Source organism: Podospora anserina, chromosome 2 (assembly GCF_000226545.1).
Source record: "Podospora anserina S mat+ genomic DNA chromosome 2, supercontig 2".
Lineage (NCBI taxonomy): Eukaryota > Fungi > Ascomycota > Sordariomycetes > Sordariales > Podosporaceae > Podospora > Podospora anserina.
This window is the reverse complement of record NW_001914858.1, coordinates 1,786,062-1,804,201: the sequence shown is the minus strand read 5'-3', so window position 1 is coordinate 1,804,201 and position 18,140 is coordinate 1,786,062. Positions and strand designations below refer to the sequence as shown.

Sequence of the window (18,140 nt, the reverse complement as noted above, 5' to 3'; positions counted from 1 at the left end):
GTCGATGCAGCAAGGGTTGGAGATGGATGTTCAGATCGGTCAGGCACTGATGAGGAAGAGCCTTTGGATATGCGCCGAAACCGAGCGATGCATCGCCGTCAACCGGCGTAGCTTAAAGTCTCGTGGTCCCCGTGATTGTTCGAGACAGTTTAGACAGCCAGACAGTCAGACAGACATCTATCAATCTACATCCCGCCTCTACCGTTCAAAAGCGCCACCGGGCCATCACTCCTGACGAGTCCCCTTTCCTCTTACTCTCGTTCGCTCTTTCAGAAACAACAAGTCAAACACACCCAACATGCAGCTCAAGACCCTCACTCTCCTGGGTCTCGCCTCGGCAGCCAACGCCCAAACCCTCGCCGACGTCCTCGCCGAGAACGCGGCTACTCTCTCCTCCCTCACCAGCTTCCTCCAGTCCGAAGAGGTCATCTACGAGCTCTTCGCCAACGCCCAAGATGTCACCCTCCTCGCCCCCTCCAACGAGGCCCTCGCCCGTCTGAACGCCACCCCTCTGGCCAACGAGCTCCTCTCCGACCCCAACTACCTCACCGCCTTCCTCGCCTATCACGTCCTCAACGGGACCTTCTACGCCTCCAACCTCACCTCCTCCCCCACCCAATTCCTCCCCACCATCCTCGACCTCGCGGCGTACAGCAACGTCACCGGCGGCCAGAGACTCCAAGTCCAGGCCGCTGACGGCGGCGTGAGCTTCCTTTCTGGAAACGGCGAGCTCAGCACTGTTGAATCCGCCAACTTCAACTACACCGGCGGCACCATCCACATCATCGACAACTACCTCACTATCCCCGCTCCTTTGCCCGCCGCCCTCCTGGAGCAAAACCTCACTGCTCTTGTCGGCGCCGTGACGCAGGCTGGTGTTGCCGAGACGCTCACCAACGCGCGGGACATTACCCTTTTTGCCCCCAACAACGCGGCGTTTGATGCGATTGGGAACCTGGTCAGCGAGCTGACTGTTGAGCAGCTGACGGGGATTCTGGGGTATCACGTCATTGTCGGGCAGACTGTTTATTCCAGCCAGATTGAGGACGGGGCTACGGCGACTACTTTCCAGGGGGGTGATATTACGCTTCGGGTGGAGGATGGGAGCGTTTTTGTCAACAGTGCTAGGGTTGTGAAGGCTGATGTGCTTTGCGCCAATGGGGTTATTCATGTTATTGATGGGTAAGTCTCCCCGATGATCATGACGGACCAAGATGGGTGTTAATAATGTCAACAGTGTCCTCAACCCCTCCAACACCGACGCTGAGCCCAACCCTGCCGAGTCCACCCAGGCTCCCGCTTTCTCTGGCGCCAGCAGCACCGGCGGTGTCCCCTTCACCTCTGGCATCACTGTTCCCACCAGTGCTCCTGCCGAGCCTACTGCTACCTCTGGCCCTGACAGCGGCAACGGTGATGACACTCCTGTTGAGGCTGGTGCTGCTGCTCAGGGTGCTGCTCTTGGCATGGCCGCCCTCTTTGGCGCTGCTGTACTCTTGGCTCAGCTGTAAATGATGTGTGAGGCATAAAAGTTTCTTGGGTGTGCTTTTGACATCATGAATGGGATGACACGGGTTGGGTTTGGTGATTGCATGTAGCGGGAGCGGCTTTCAGGTCTCTGGGTCCGCTGCTGGCTTGGTTGGTTGGTCATTGGTAATTTTGTTGGGATGGAGTTGTGTTGTCTTTTGGTCTTGTTGTTTCAAACTATTCCCCCAAAGGAGCGTGCTGGATTTGGTCGTTGGTAGTTGATGGTGTTGTATTGTATATACATAATCCCATGGCAAATACAGAGCCTGCAATCATTCTCTGCTGTGAGTTCTTTGCCTGACCCTTTACCAAGATTTCCTAGGCTCTCAAGTATCTTGGCTAGGTACCTACTTGGTACACAGGGATGATTCTGAGATGAACGGTAACATCGTTCCTCTCCACAATTGAGGTCCGCAAGGGGTATGGATTTCGCGACGTAGCCAGAGTACTGGTGAGATATATCACTTTCTGGAGACTTGGGCCTGCAGCTGGCATCCATGGTGGTGATTATTAAGAGCCAGGAACATGAATTGGCTGGGCGACCACATGGGATTCGGATGGCGGGAGGGGGGAGGAAAGCGGTCCTTGCCTCCGTGTCTCAACTCACTTCAAATTTACTTGCATGTTCGGTATGTTCTTGGTGAATGATAGGCCGGTATATTTATGGGTGGCATATCACAATCTGCAGGATGTCGGCTCATGTAATTCATTGGCTCTAAATTCTCTACCTTAAGAACAGCACAGGGCTACACTTAGGGTGCTAGGTAACCACCTTAGTCGACGGATGTGCGCCATAGGGCCATAGGGAAGGCTGCCGCGTCTACTGCAGAAAAGAGAGGTAGGAAGGCTTCACCATAATTCATGCCAATGTAACACCAGAAATGATGGTCGGGCACAGTAAGTGGGCATATCGGCTATGTTCTTGCCTTCCTCTACACTGTCCGGGCCAGTTGAACCATTCTGCACTCAATCTCGAGCTGTCCCAGCTTCTCAATTCAACAGCCATGTGTACCTACAAGCACTACTACTGCTGCTCTCGATGCCACTTCATCCAGCAAACCAAAGTAACTCGTTGCAACAGACGTCGAAACGCCGCGAGCCCACACGCGGGGACTCCAAACAATAGCCTCTACTACGATAACGCTGTTTGGTGCATTACTTGCACCTATCCTACTCCCCCTACCAGCGAAAGTGGTAGCGATAGCGAATAGGTGTTGTGTAGTGTGAGTGGCATTTCCAAAGAAAACAGTGGAGGCTCTCCTCTGATTACAACCGAAGGACCCCCCCCTTCATTATAACAGTGTGTCGATTAATGTGCGTTCAATGAGCTACCTTACGATTGGACTGTCCGGATCGGCGGATGCCAAATGAGCAGACTTGACTTATATATCTACCTATCTACCTACCTATCTTGGTCTGGTGATATCCTGACAAAAACATTATACTGCTGTGGAGAACACTCGATGAGATGCCAAACAAATACTATGCAAAAGTCCAGCTAAACGTTCAGATACTGTCTCACTGTCTGCTGTATTATGGGATGATGTTCGGTTTAGGTTTTATCCTTACAGTAACGTGAGAGGCGGCAAGTCAAATGGGATATGAGGAAGGGATATGAGGAAGGGATATGAGGAAGGGATATGAGGAAGGGATATGAGGAAGGGATATGAGGAAGGGATACGACGAAGGGATACAAGGAAGGGATACGAGGAAGTTTGGATAATTTTGGTAGATGTTTTCTATGTTTAGTAGGGGAAGTCGGGAGGATTTAAAAGACTTAAGAGGACGTTGTAGGCAGTGTATTTCCCCTTGCCTCTCTTGTCTTCTTTATCGGACAATTCAATCTTTTACCTATAACCTACACCTATACCCAGCCGTAGGCCGTTAACATACTGAGGTACGTGCCAAAAATGTTGATCCTTACGAATTCGTGTCTACCTACTCTTTTGCTGTCCTTTTTGACCCAAGCTGCGAAATGGCCAACATGTCATCCTTGCTTCCCCTCCTCGTTGGTCTCGCCAACCTTCCATCAGCCTATCAGGATTCTTCTGGGATCTGCCCTCCACGGATGGCAAGGTTTCCCCATCATCATAGTCCTTCTCTGTGGCACAATCCTCATCTTTGAGTAATCCCTCGATTTCTGATGCTTCAAGTCGACGTCCATTGTCGTATACCGGCGGGTTATTTCCGTCCATGAAGTACGGCCGGGGCCATGAGTCCAAGCTCTGATCTGTGAGGATCGCTTTGCGACGTAATTATCCATGCCGGGGTTCTCGTCGTACGAAAAAGGCGGTCTCCCCTCTTCTGGATAAAATGTATAGGCTGCTCGCAGCTTGAATCAATCTCTGCTAAGTTTGAGCGCTGCAGCCCTCGTCGAACACATCGAAACAGACAAATGCCTGGTTCCGGGAGAGAACGATGGAGTTTAGCTGTGCGATGATTTTCCAGCAGATTCTTGTCCCAGGGCTGCTTCCAGTGCCGAGTTGACTCTTTGGTCGCATCCTGCGCCCTGGCGATGACTTCTTTGCTAGCTCGACTACCGTTGTATTTTCATCTTGTACAAGCACCGCAACGTAGCGTGTGCTGCCATCGCAGCCCGAGATTCTTCTGAAAGTTGAGCTTTCACCGCGCCGCCAGCTTGAGGTCAGCCGATCGTTGCCATCGGATCTAGCACAATGTCTTCTCACACATTACTTCCCTCCATTATTATTGTGATTGCAGGTGTGCATGATCGGTGTTCGGCCGAATGATTATCCGAATCACCACCTGCTCCCCGTCCCGTGTGGTTTTGATACAAATCCAACTGAAATCATTGGCTTGGCTTTAAAGATCAATCTTAGAGGTTGCGTGGAGCGCACCTGACCCATTATGAAGACCACTTCGCTTATCACAATGCTTACAGCTGGTATATTCCCTTTCGGCAGTGTCTACGATATGTACGTGAGACAGGGTTAGGGATATATCATATACATGAAAAGATCTTGCTCTGGCCGCTCCAAGAGGATAACGGAGTTGGCCTGGTTTGACTTGATGTTGTCACACTCGCGATCATGTCAGCCCTTTAGACTGGTATTGGCAAGTCAGTCATCGTCTTAAAAAGCCCTCGTATCTTCTAGCAGCGCGCTTCACACCCTACACAACCACACAAAACAGTAGCTAAGTTTCCCGGGGTATCATATGGAACTGCAATTCCCCAAAGGCCATCCTCGTTGGTCAAAGTTTCAAGGTGTGCGCCCCTTTCCAGCCATGGTGGCAGATGGCATTCCATGTAGATGGATGGTGCATGTTCGACGTATGTGCCCCTGTATTTAGAACAACCGTGTCATGCATTTTTTTCAGAATGAGTGCCTACCTACCTGCGGCCTCCCGATGTGGCACATGCTGACATGGGACTGACCGATGTAACCCACCTCTTATTTTTCCACATATGACAGTATTGCCTATCAGAGGATGGATATCAGCTCTAAAAGTCCAAACGCGACTCAGCCCGTTGATGTTGTGCTGATTTAGGTATCTTTCGGGTGATGTTATCGAATCACGATGCTTCCTGGGATGTCGAGTGATGGTGGGTGGTACGGTGAGACATGCATGCAACTCGCCTACTTCTCGGGGCTGTCCGGACCTCCTGAGAGCTGAAGATAGATTTCCGTGATAAGTAGGTAAGTAGTCACCAGACACAGACATGTGCTTTCCAAAGCCAAAGGGACCCTTTCCGTATGCTCAAAATGATGTAAAATACCATGATGACGCTGATACAAAAAGGCCAAACAAAGAAAATCCACTACCTCGGCTCGCAAGCTTACCAGCGAAGCAAAAACTACAGCCAACCTTCAGAGAACCCACTCAACGACAGCACATTCCCAAGGAAGAAACGACCATCTTGCTCGAATACTCAATCCTATATCCCACGGTTCTCCATGTCCAACACCATACCCCAAAACCCACCACCACCACCACCTGTTAACGAAAAAGTCCCTCTCCTCCCAACCCCAACCGCAGAAGACCACCTCAAGACCTCCTGCGGCAACCTCATAACCTGGCTCGGCGGACCCTACGCCATCCTCCTCCAAATCGCCTCCCCCAGCATCGCCCTCGGCTCCTGCACCCACTCCCGCTTCCGCACCCACCCCATCTCCCGCTTCCGCCGAACCGCAGCCTTCATCATTGCCGTGGTCCACGGAACCGAGGAACAACGCAATCTCATCTGCAATGCTATCAAAAAACAACGTTTGTCCCCCCCCCACCTTACCTGTCCCATCCCTGCTAACAGGTCAAAAGACTCCCACATCCACGGCCCAAATTACACCGCCAATGACCCTGTCCTCCAGAAATGGACAGCAGCCACCCTCTTCGTTGCTGGCCAAAAAACTCACGAGCTGTTTTCGATTGAGAGGAAACCCATGTCACGGGAGGAGAAAGAGGTGCTATGTCAGGAGTTTGGGAGGTTTGCTACCGCGTTGGATATGCCGCTGGAGATGTGGCCTGGGTCGTTGGGGGAGTTTGAGAGGTATTTTAATGAGGAGTTGCAATCATTGGAGATTATAGAGGCGAGTAAGCAGGTGGCGGATGTTTTGCTGAGAGGGATGGAGTTGCCTTGGTTTTTGATGTGGGCTTTGCCGGTTATGAGGGTGTTGATGGCTGGTTGGTTGCCAGAGAGGTTTAGGGTTGCTTTTGGGCTGCCTGATCCGAATGGGTGGGCAGTTTGGGGGGCGTATTGGGTTGTTGTCCGGTTGATATGGGGGCTGAATTGGCTAACGCCTGAAGGGGTGAGGGTGCTGGTAGAATCGTGGATGAAGAGGGACATGGCGACGGCGGCGGAGGATATTAGGGTGCATGGTCGGTGGATGATATGATACAACCTTCTCTTGTTCGTGCGGTAAGATCTCCTATTCGAGAATGTCGACTAGGTCATGTGCTGGATTGTTTCGGTCCAAAAGTTCAATACCCTGTTTGGTGTAGACCACAATCCCCCGCTGCGGCTCGTCCACCGCATAAGGGCCCAACATTTCTAGTACAAACTTGTTAATCGACAAGCCAAAGACTTCTGGAAACACTGCGACTACTGGCGATGGTGGCGGAGGATCCCAGTGCTCTAAATCCAGTCCAAAAGATTTAAGCACTGCGCACCGTTTCTCCTCCCCGTCTTGTTCGCTGCTCCCTTGTTGCTCGAGCAGAGGTACAAACTTGTGAAAGTTATCCGGGAAGAGTAAGCTGGTGATATCGGAGAGACTGAGGAGCCCGTTTTGTTTCGAAGCCATGTCCACCACCAAGTTCTGTAGCCGCGGGATAAAGAGCGGCGTGAAGGGGTCCTCTTGTTCTTTTCCGAAAAGCGCGACAATGCGAATAGCGTCTTGGTAAAGTGATACTGCGTGGTCAGTATCGACCTTGAGCTTGAACTCGGTGTCTGCACCATAAGCCAGGAAGAGAACCCAGATGGGCAAAAAGGTCAAAATGCGCTTTTGTCCGTTGATTTGCATTCCGTTCACCTGATCGTACCCACACAAGGTTGTCCAGATCAATACCTCCCACAGACTTGAGATCCTTCCTGAAAACCGATCTAGTAAAGGGTAGTTTTGTTGCCAAGTGACTGGGAGATTTGGTGATGCCCCATCTCGTAGGCACATGGCCATTGTCTTCAGAAGGCGGTCATACTGTCGGAGTTCAAGCTGATTCCAAGAGGGTTGAGTCGATGCCAGTAAAGTGTCAAACATACGCATTAGTAGGTGCTGCGGCCCAATCTTCTGAGCAGCTTGAACAAGTGCCCCTCCCTTGAGCACCTCGGGTGGGGTTAAGAGCTCTGGTAGCCCATATTTTAACGCCAGGAAAATGATGATCTCAGCAACAGTTCGATCCTCCTTATGTGAACCAATACGACGGCATGCCGCTCTCTTTCTCCAAAGATACGACCACCCATAGTCCATTGGCCGATAACTTTCACTCCCCGAGACCTTGAGTGGGGATGAAAGAAAGGGAATTTTTTGCAAGTCTAGAAGCACATCTGTCACAATGGATGTGTTCATGAAATCATGGTACCATACAACCTTGAAGAGTCCAAGAATGTCGAAGTGGAGGTGAGATTCTTCTATCGAACTTGGATCCGGTTCTGTCATCTGCTGAGCCACGAAAGATCGGCTAGTAAACTGTGTCATATTGAATCCTTGGGTCTGAGCCTCGATAACTTCACGGACCTGTGTTTTCGAAAAGAATTCGATGAGGGAGCGGTGTGTAATTGCAACTTGTTCAACTCTTCTTGTCGGTATTGGCACGTCCGGTTCGTCAGTGCTTGATGCAGTTACGCTCACAAGTCCTCTGCATCGTCCGTTGACTTGCTTCCGACATCTCCGTAGCCTTTCTTCATCTTCAATAGTCTCTGTTTGGCGTAAACTCTTGAAGAGAAAATTGCAATCTGATTCGTACTCATCCAGAAAGGATAGCTGATGAAGAAAAACGTTGGATAGTTCCCAAGATGTCCGCTCCAAGCAAACAGCTAGAGTGAGCATAGCCCTACGCCTGTCAATAGGGTGAGCCTCTGTCTCAATTGCTTTGAATATGACTTGAAACAAATTCTCGAGTTCTGTAGGCAGTCCATCGATCTTGGCCTCCAAGTCTTCGGGGTTGTCCTCCTGAAGAAGACCACGCTCAACAATCCGCAGGACCAATGATACCCACAGCAGCACTCCTTCTGCCTTCTCAATGATCTTCTGACCAAGATGGAGGGTGAGGCTGTGGTCGACTGCCGAGGACAAGTCTTCATTCTCTTCGAGCGTACTCTTCACATAACCCATAATGTCCAAACTTGTAACCTCGTGTAGTCGAAGCTTGGGATACGATGAGAAACGCTCTTGGAATAGCGGAAGCTCGCGACTTGAAACGCAGATTTTGATGTTGTCGGGTCTGAGCCGTGTCCAACCGAGAAAGGTACGAACCAAGCCAGTGTCATCGCCTTCGAACTCATCCAGGCCGTCGATGAAGAATGCAAATTTTCGGTGTGTAAAGACTTCGTCTCGCTCCATTATCTCGAGGAAAGCACGGCGCGCTTCAGCGTCGGTCAATTGAGCATTTCCACCCTGCAAACACAGTTGCCAAAGTGATGGGAAAATTGATGGGACCAGCTCCGGGCACTGTTTGAAGACCGAACAGAGAAGGGATCGGTAAAGGCCGGAAAACGTTTTTTGGCCAACCGAGCCACCTTTCCAGAAGAAAAATGAGCACTTGATCAGTGCTTTGCCTCCGGCCCACCCTTCAAGCATATTCTGAACAGCAGGGTGCTTCAGCAGATGCTTCAACAACGTGGACTTTCCTGACCCTGGCTTTCCGAAGATGTGGAAAATCCCATTACCTTCCAAAAGCCACGATGTCAGAGCCTCCCGAGACACCTTGCGATATGAATCTTGAACCTCGGTGTAGCGTAGCCACTCTTGGGCCTCTAAAGATTCCAAATCTCCCAATGATGCTTTGGGGTCCACAGCCTCGGAAGCATCTACTAGCCAGTTGAAAGTCGTTGCATGGGCCTCGGCGATATTTTCAAGTCGATCAGACATTTTCTCGAACCCAATGGAGGATAGGAGCTTGGAAAGAGCAACATTTTCAAAGGCTTGCCCGCAGAGCTTCAGTAAGCTGTTCAACCCCTGAAATGAGGTCGAATCAAGTTTGGTTTGGGTGGTAGAATGCAGCTGATGCAAATCGTGCAAGCTACGTTTGATGACAGCGAGCTCGTTTGTTTGGCATTCACCACTTGCCGCAATGACCTCCAGACGTTCCAGGGACTTTTCACTGCACACCATCAGTCAGCTAGCTACTCATGTTTCGTGGTAGGATACGGGGCTTGGACGAGAGTTTACCTCGTTCGCTGGGCAATTTCCAGCTGCAGCTGATTTCTACATCTATCCAACCGCGCTTCCAACGCCTCCTTTTCACCCCTTTTCATCATGTTCCTCAAGGCGATGACGAACACATGTCTCTTTGAGCCTGGCTTTCTGGCCCTGAGAGAGTCCAGTAGGCCAAGAAGCTCATCCGATAGACGCTCACATTCGTCAACAAGCGCAGCTAACCTCGCCTCGTCCAACTGAGAGTTACCTGCAAGCCGAGAACCTTTAATGTTTGCGACGACTGTCCTAAAGTTGATAGTAAGAACCTCAGCGTTGACATTGGTAGCAGTCGTCCCACTTGTGGAACTTTGAACCTCGCGGGCAGCGGACACAATCTTGAAGCCGAAATCAACAAAGGCGGCAACATTGGCAACCAGGCTGATGGAGGTGAGGGGATCCATGTTGTCTCATCGGGGATGTTTGACAACCCAGCGTGAGTATCGCACATGCGGTGATGCTTTGACAGGTAGAGGTCATCCGTGGAGACTGGCGGGGAAGTTAGCTGCACGACTGAGGCACATGTGGTTCGTTGCATATTCAGGCAGAACACCCACCTGCGCCCATGTTGACCTCCTACTGCGCCTTCCCCGTCAAACTCGAATCCTCAATGTGGCGCAGCAGCCTCGGTTGGTTCGACCTCAATTCTCCCCCCCAATCATCTGCACAGGTACATAACACTTGATACTGAACACTAGATGTCCAGTAAACGTAACAAATCCGATCATCCTTTGATAGAACCCAAACACAACTTGCTGTAAACACAGCTAAAATGAGCGCTTTGTCCAGGAGAGGTGGCAATAGGTGGAGAAAAGCAGAGAGATCGGAGCAGCTATCATAACGCAACCAACACCCAACAAGTAACAAAAACTGGGCCTTTATACCACCGTTCATACCTGGTATTCTACTCTGTTAATCTCCAGAGATCGGGCCTCATGGGGAAAGATCAGAATCGATAATCTGCTCGGACTTAGACCCTGTCTGTCACCAGTTGATGGTGCGAGAGCTGAATAAGTGTCTGCATATGTTTTTTTAGCGAAGGAATTAACATATTCCTAAAGCAGTAGACATGCTTATGAAACCCGTTATAAATCACTTGGCATGATGAATACAAACAGCACCTTCCAATGATACTCATCTTGAACGTGATGTCGTCGGTCCGATGACCCTGGTGAGATAGCGTGTAGCTTACTAGACTATACCTATGTACCTAGCTCGCCTTGTTGCTGAGGTGTGATGCCATCCTGGCAACTGGCTCGAGGACTGGCGACCGAGAAGTATAACTACAGCCTCACTTGTCCCTCCCAACTTCTTTACCAACATCGTAAACAGGTAGATAACCATCAAACACGCATTCTCATCACTTCCAACACCAATAACCCACGCAAAAATGAAGCTCTCAACGCTCCTCCCTCTCCTCCCGCTTGCCACAGCCTCCACTCCGGCCTCACCAGGCCTCTCCTACCTCGGCCACGCAAGCATCGCCGCCTCCGCCCCTTTCAGCATCGGCTCCAGCACCTTTGGCAGCCGTACCGTCTTCCCCCTTGCCGGCGGGACATTCATTGGTCCTCTCTTCAATGCCACCGTTCCTGCCTATGGAGTAAGCACCTAACCTTTCTTGTCTTGCCGTTTCATGCACCCTGACAAGGTTTCTTCTATAGGGTGACTGGGGTCTGGGCAATCCAACCGTGGGCAACTTTTATGTCGACGCTCGGTATCAATTGAAAACTACCGATGGCGTAGACATCTACGTCTCGGCCAACGGCCCGCAGCAACCTGAGGGTGTGTTGCATACTAGGGTCAGGTTTGAGGCTGGATCAGACACGCCGTATGGGTGGCTGAGCGGAATTGTGGCGGTGGGGATTACTACGCCGGTGGTGGACGAGGATGGGCAAGTGGAAGGAATCGAGATTGATCTTTGGAGGATGACTAGTCCGAGTACGATTGCGGGCAAGGGGAAGAAGGGGAAGAAGACGCGGAGGGTCTAGATGGCGGGTGAGTGTGGGAAAGTTTCTAGCGGCATGCACATAGGTTAGTTAGGTACCTGTCCATTACCTACAACTTCCGCTTCTCCTCCTTCTTCCACTCCTCAAACTTCCTATAAACATCATGCCTGAACGTATTCTTCAAATCCGACAGACTCCGCACATCAACCGGCATCGCCGGCTGTATCGCACACAACCCGCAAAGCCCATTGCTCCGATCAACAAACCACGCAAACGACAACCCCCCACCCCAAGTCAACGTCCTCTCCCCATACCACCCATCCACCCCCTCCAAAGTCAACAACCCACCCAACCCATGTCCAACCTTGACCCCCTCCGTCCCAACCCTGTAGAAGATGCCAGTAGGACCATCAAACACCCCCCTCGCATTCTCCTCCCCCTCCGCCCCAATCTGATCCCTAAACATCTCCTCCCCCGTCTCTTTCCTCAACAAATTTCCATCATTTGCCAACAGAGACCGAAGAACTTTGATATACCCCTCAGCACTCATAAACATCCCATGCCCACCAAAATCCCCCTCACTCCGCCTGTTCATATCCATTGTCCCCCCCACAACAGCCAACCCCAGCCCTTCCGGGTCAGAGGGGTTAAGGTCGACCATTCGAGATCTGGGTTCATCACCCTCGACGGGGTAAAACTGGGCATCTTGTGCTGGGATGCCAAGTGGTTTGCAGATGCGCTCCTGGACGTGTTGCCCGACGGTGGTATTCGTCGCTCGCTCGAGGATACGCCCTGCCCAATCGAGGTTAGGTCCATAAGACCAGGATGTTCCGGGCTCAAAGATCAGCGGGTAAGCGAATGCTTCTTCTACTGGGCGACGGTGGCCTGGTTGCAGGGGCTCTTGGTTCTTCTCGCGCCAGGCGGAGAGGTAAGGGTGGAGGAAGTGATATGCCAGGCCGGAGGTGTGGGAAAGTAACTGGCGGAGGGTGATGCGGTTGGTGGGAGGGGTGAGGGTCGCGCCGTCTGGGGAGAGGATGGGTCTGTTGACCAGTTCCGGGGCGAATTGGGAGATTGTGTCTGGGGAGTCGAGGGAGAGGTGCCCGTCGTCTATGGCTTGGAGGGCGGCGATGGTGGTGATGAGCTTTGTTGCGGAGGCGAGGTAAAAGATGTCGTTGAGTTGGTGGGGGAGGGATTCACCGGAAAGAAGGGTGCGTGAGCCGGCGATGTGGTTGTAGGTGAAGCTGCCGGTGGTGTTGGTTGCGCAGATGATGACGCCGTTAATTTTGGAGGCGGAGATGGCGGTTTGGAAGGTGGGTTCGATAGTTTGGTTGGCCATGGTCTCAGTTTAGAACACAAGATTGCAGTGGCTATGGGTGATGATCGTGAAAAAAAGCAAGTGTGAATTGTGTTGTTGATCTCTTGGCAGATAGAAGGCCGAGTAGCCACCCCTATTTATGAACAGGATGGTAGGGTTACTGGTGAGAGTGCTTTGAACAACCGAAAGAGCCATTCGGGCTTTGGTCCAATTGCTTTGCAGGATTTGGCTTCAATGGTTACTCGCCGTTGACTCATCGGGGGAATGCAATGCACACTTTGATGCGAGGAATGCGAGCCTATCAGGTGTAAGTCCACACCCACTAGCATCGTGAAACAAGGTGAAGGTTTGCCATCTGATCTCAAGAAGATATCTATGTAGTGGTAACGGGTAATGAGAATAGATCCTTGAATTGGCGTGTAGGTAGCTCCTGGAGATACCTCTCTCTCGTTCCTTGCCAACCCCGCTCCTATTCTTCCATCTCATCCAACAAAAGCCCACCGCCCACCTGTCTCACAGCATCCATGCTCAATACAGCTTTCTCATCTCCATTCCGGTCGCCGGGTTGGCCAAACTCTCATTAATCCTACATCTCAACCTTCTGCATGGCTTCGACGGAATCCGAAGACCACTTTGATGGAAATCTCTAGCCAACTTTGGGGGGCCAAGCATGTATTGGGGAAAGAGCATAGGTACATGGGTCAAGCGGCTTGCCGCATTAACTTACGGCGGCTCGCTTCCCATTGGGCTGGCTGTCCCAGCGGGATGGTTCAGCAAATTCAGGCGTGCCAGCAGAACACCCAAGCCTCACATTCGCAATACAACAAGGCGCCAGTAAGGCAGCTTGTTTCTTGCCTGTTACCCGTGAATTCTCCTCTCCCATCTCCATCTCCTTCTTCCTCCATTCCATTCCGCATATCATCTCACACATTCTCCAAGTCCACCTTCACCTTTCACAATGACCACAATCGAGGCCGAAGAATACTCCCTCAATCAGGAGATTGTTCAATTCTTTGCCTTACAGTCGTCGTGCATCTCCTGAGTTGGTGCTCGTTGGTGCTGACAGAGAAATAATCTCTGTGTCAGAAAGACAGCGATTGCGATAGAATACGCTCATGTTGTGCGTGAGATACACCCGGAAGTCTCGGTTTACTGGGTAAACATTTCGGACGGGCTTTCCAGGTTCATTAGTCCGTTTAACGCCATGGCCCGAGCATGCGATATTCCCGGCTATTAGACCAACCAATGCACAGGTTGGATTTTCCGATGGCTCAACGACGCCCGGAACGGCCCCTGGATCATGATAATCGATAATGCCAATCAAAGTAACGATATGCCATGGATAAATGATATCGCGGAGTTTGAGAGCAGGCTACCCCGGTGTTCTCATGGGACGATCGTCTTCACCACTGAGGGCAAGAGCATGGCTTCCAAGCTCCTAAAAGGAAACGAATCTGGTATTTTACTTAATGTCGGTTCTTTATCCACAACGGAGTCAGTGGAGCTGCTTAAAAAACATTTTGACGGAAGAGTTGATCAATACAGCGAGTCTTGTTTGGAGTTAATCTCTGACTGGCTGGGTGGTATGCGATTGTCGATTACTCAAGCAGCCGTAACTGCAAACATTGACAAAACCACCTTTGGAGTTATATGGAAGCGGCTTAAAGTCATTGTGAGCACTGGAGCAGGATGGTCGAATCAGGAGATGAGATTTTATCTCTTTTGCAGGTCTGCTTCGGATTTGAGATAGCAGACATGTGTTGGTCGGGCCCAGAGGCGATCCCCTTTTGCACTCGATCTTTTCTTTCTGATGAGCTTCTTTGGCACGAATTCGATCCCAGAAACACCACTGCTAGCTTACCTTTTCTACCGGGACTCTTCCGACGCTTAAAACCAGTAGAAATCGACACTGGAAAACATCTAGGATTTATTTTCCTTTCCGAAAAGACTCTGGGGGCCCACTGAGCGTGTTAGAGATACGACCCAAGGCTTTCTCTCCTTTGAATACCGCTTCGCCAACAGAGGCCAGAGGTGGGACGCGCTATACAAACCCCAGCTAGAGGAGGCTCTGGCAGCTCTGAACGACTTCTGCTGCCTGCATAACGACCATGATGGATCGTTCAGGATGTACTTGCAGGTGCAGCTGTCGGTCCAAGAAAGGCTGCAGGACCCACGCAATTTGGAAGCCCTCCCGCACTTGGAACATGCAGTAATGTGTGTCTCGGCAATACTTCCGGACGTTGCAGAAGTAATTAGCATGTTGGACCAGACTGACTGTGGGAACCTCTATCACCACTTCAGAAGTCTGGAAAAGAACGTTGTGGAACTTTTTCCCAAGAGCTGTGATGCGAAGCTGGCTTGTGCCAGTTTTCGGTACAAGTATGGTCTTTACTGCCTTTCCTATGGGCTCAAGAAGTGTTGTCAGTCATGGGACCAAGTCGAGGATATGTTCCGAACGTCAGCCGAAATTTATCAAGAGGTTTTGGGCGAGAGGCATCCTCGCACCCTCAAAGCTCGACACCAAGCAGAACTTACTCAGATTGAAAGACAGAAAGATATTGGTGCCCGCGCCGAGCTTGACAAGATCAGAGATCTCGTCTGCAATCAATCAAATGCGTTTCCTGGTGCTCTCTGGGACGACATAATGTGGGGAGACCGGATCATGCTCAACATCACCTATCGTCATTATGAAAACTGGGTCATCGCAGCAAGAGAATTTGCCATGGCTCTCAAAGAGTTGGGTCGACTTCACGGGCATGACAGTGACCAGGAGCTCAGAATTCTGCAACGAATGGTTGTCTTCTACAGACTTTGGATGCAGTCGGGAGAGATCAATGGGTGGACAAATGTCCGGGACGCCTTTCGAGCCATTGACACATCAGACATCCTCTCTAAGAACGACTCCTTCAAAGCACGCCGTGATGCACCCTCGATCAAGGTTCTTTGGCAATTCAGCAAGAACGTTTACTGCATCCAGCCAGGTAACACCGCTGTCATTGACATGCCGCGGGAACCTGTGTCTTCCGTCCTTCCGGAATGGAAGCGGCTAGCTCAAGATGTCTTCGATCGTTACAAACACCGACACGGAGAAGATCACCCTGATACACTCCGCAGTTTGACGGAATTGACGATCGCTGAGAGTTATCAAGCGTTCGGCGTTGCGGCATCAAGGCCCTTTGAAATGGCAGAAGATTGCCACCGTCTGCAAGTTAATATCCTGGGTGAGAGCCATCGCGACACGCCCGGGACAAAGCGCCTTGTTGGTGAAATACTACACAAAGCTGGTCGTAGTGCGGAGGCGGTGCAGGTACTCAGAGAATGCTACGACTCTTTGGTTCATAACTTCAAGGAGACGTCAAATCTCACGCTCGAATGTGCGTTCTCGCTAGCGGAGACCTATCTTTCGGTTGGGCGATTTGGCCGGCCAAAAGACGCTGATGATTTGAAAGAACAGATGATCAAGGTTCGGGAAGTCGTGTTCAAGGCCAAAAACGATTGGAAACCACATGGGTTGTGTTTTGCCTTGGAGCTCTCTGCCATTCTGCAAAGGAGACAAGGCCGCTTTGGGGAAGCTATGGAAATATTGGAACGGATATTGGAGGTGTGCAGATATGCTGATCCCTCTTATCCCCCGCAGCATGACAAGCCTTTCGAGTATGAAGTCAAGATCAGATACTCGATAGCAGTTTGCTATTTTCAAGATGGAAACTGGGAGGAGGAAGAGAAGCGGGGCCTCACGGTGCTCGAACAGAGAAGAAAGTGGGAGGTTGACAGAATCTTCTATGGAAAGAATCACGTGGATACTCTTCGAAGTTTGTTTTTGGTGGCGTTGGCTCGGTGGAATTTGGGGTGGTGTGATGAGGCCAGGAGTATGATGCGGGAGTGTTGGGTGGGAGCAAAAGGGAGATTGGGGGTGGAGCACAAGTTGTCGAGGCAGGCACTGTCGCAGTTGGTGGAGTATATGAAGAGGGGTGTTGAGGAGGACGAAGAAGCTGGGGAGGAGTTGGGAGAATATACTCCTGAGACAGAGGAAGAAACACCGCCTAAGTATGTGGAGTTTCCGTGTCGGAGACGGGATTATCACAGGAGAGGGAATAAGAAGCCATCACAGAGCATCGCATTTATAGACAAAATAACGGCATCAAAAACGTGTTGACATTGTATAGACAAGCAAAACAAAACTGTACAATTTTATTCGTAGTTCCGTCGTTCCTGCCCTCGTTAAGAACCTTCCCAGTGGCCTCTCTTTAGGCTCCCCTTGGCAAGGAAAAGAGTAACCGGCCGACCATTCCACCTTGTTCTTCATCATATAGAACGACTTGTTGGAACCCAGCGCTGTGTTTCCAACCCAGTACTCGCGTTGACTCTTATGGGCTCATCTGTCCACAGGCTGTTCACGGCCCGCACGCATCCGCTCCTCTACGCCGCTGTCGCGCACCCTCCACGCAGCTCACGTGTATTCTAACAGCTAAGGTACATGTGACGATCAACTTCAGTGGCCTTATACTACACCCCCTGGTGTGTCTACATACCCCACAACAATACCAATCATGTTGGCTTATCGATTCATCGTGCCATTCTAGAACACCGGCTTCTTGGCACAAGTGGCTTAAAAAGACTCCGGGGGTCATTTCTGTCAGCCCAACGAAACCACAAAATTCCAGGATCAATAGGTACCTAATCAATGAAAATCATGTATTGTGCAGTTGAATACCAAGCACATTGGCCACTCGGCTATATATCTTGTCCGTGCGAACAGTCCCCTGCTCTAGATATCTACAGCTCGTCATCCGTCTTTCACCGTTATCAGAATCACCACTCTCTCCAATGGCCAGCAAATCCTTTGCAAGGGCGGCATCCCTGGCCCATTCTGCAAAGTTACTGCCCCGGTCTCTTCCACGCGCATCGCCATGTTTCTTGCCTCGGTCTAGCTCGTGGCTTCTGGAGGCTCCTCAAAGGTCATTTGTGAGCCGGGCCGTTCGAGAGGCCCATTTCCTTACTACCAGTCATCTCACGTTGCGGCCACAGGTTCGCTGTTTTCAGATGGCCCTTCCCTCCAATGGACCCCCCTGTCCTGAACCCCAAGACAGGGTTGACACCTCTTGCTACCGCCGTCATTACTGGAAACTCCGATGATGTCCGAACACTCCTGAATGAAGGTGCCAACCCAAATGAGCGTTCCAGTAACGCCGAAACACCCCTCCTGCTTGCAACATGGAAGATGACAAGGGAGGCACCTTTGATAGCTGCTACTCTCCAAACTACCGCCTGATTCTGTCGACAACACATGCGATGCCGCTGAGAATAAGACACCACTGATGTACGCCATTGAAAGAGCTTCCACGACCAAATCCAATGCCGATCTCAAGGTTGTTAGAATGCTCAGAAGAGCGGGGGCGGACTCGGCGATAAAAAGCAATGACGAGTTTAATGCAAAGGAGGTCGCAAAGTACTTGCCCACATCGAACGCCACGAGCGAGAAAATGGTGC

General features: G+C 51.0%; 6 protein-coding genes across 6 annotated transcripts; 4 read left to right on the top strand and 2 right to left on the bottom strand.

Moving 5' to 3' along the window:
* Nucleotides 1–298: 298 nt before the first annotated feature.
* On the top strand, nt 299–1,508 carry PODANS_2_4820 (uncharacterized protein; the record flags this gene model as incomplete). Its single annotated transcript, XM_001911206.1, has 2 exons — nt 299–1,182; nt 1,238–1,508. 2 exons carry the CDS (start codon nt 299–301, stop codon nt 1,506–1,508), a joined length of 1,155 nt encoding a protein of 384 aa, XP_001911241.1.
* A 3,756-nt stretch (nt 1,509–5,264) lies between these two features.
* PODANS_2_4810 (uncharacterized protein) lies at nt 5,265–6,377 on the top strand (the record flags this gene model as incomplete). Its single annotated transcript, XM_001911205.1, has 1 exon — nt 5,265–6,377. One exon carries the CDS (start codon nt 5,265–5,267, stop codon nt 6,375–6,377), a length of 1,113 nt encoding a protein of 370 aa, XP_001911240.1.
* Nucleotides 6,378–6,410: 33 nt separating this feature from the next.
* On the bottom strand, nt 6,411–9,793 carry PODANS_2_4800 (uncharacterized protein; the record flags this gene model as incomplete). The annotated part of the gene is made up of 2 exons (XM_001911204.1): nt 6,411–9,297; nt 9,366–9,793. The coding sequence occupies 2 exons, from the start codon at nt 9,791–9,793 to the stop codon at nt 6,411–6,413; spliced, it is 3,315 nt and encodes a 1,104-aa protein (XP_001911239.1).
* Nucleotides 9,794–10,779: 986 nt separating this feature from the next.
* PODANS_2_4795 (uncharacterized protein) lies at nt 10,780–11,377 on the top strand (the record flags this gene model as incomplete). The annotated part of the gene is made up of 2 exons (XM_001911203.1): nt 10,780–10,989; nt 11,051–11,377. The coding sequence occupies 2 exons, from the start codon at nt 10,780–10,782 to the stop codon at nt 11,375–11,377; spliced, it is 537 nt and encodes a 178-aa protein (XP_001911238.1).
* Nucleotides 11,378–11,444: 67 nt separating this feature from the next.
* Nucleotides 11,445–12,671, bottom strand: PODANS_2_4790 (uncharacterized protein; the record flags this gene model as incomplete). The annotated part of the gene is made up of 1 exon (XM_001911202.1): nt 11,445–12,671. One exon carries the CDS (start codon nt 12,669–12,671, stop codon nt 11,445–11,447), a length of 1,227 nt encoding a protein of 408 aa, XP_001911237.1.
* Nucleotides 12,672–14,775: 2,104 nt separating this feature from the next.
* On the top strand, nt 14,776–16,806 carry PODANS_2_4780 (uncharacterized protein; the record flags this gene model as incomplete). The annotated part of the gene is made up of 1 exon (XM_001911201.1): nt 14,776–16,806. The coding sequence occupies one exon, from the start codon at nt 14,776–14,778 to the stop codon at nt 16,804–16,806; it is 2,031 nt and encodes a 676-aa protein (XP_001911236.1).
* Between the last annotated feature and the right edge of the window lie 1,334 nt (nt 16,807–18,140).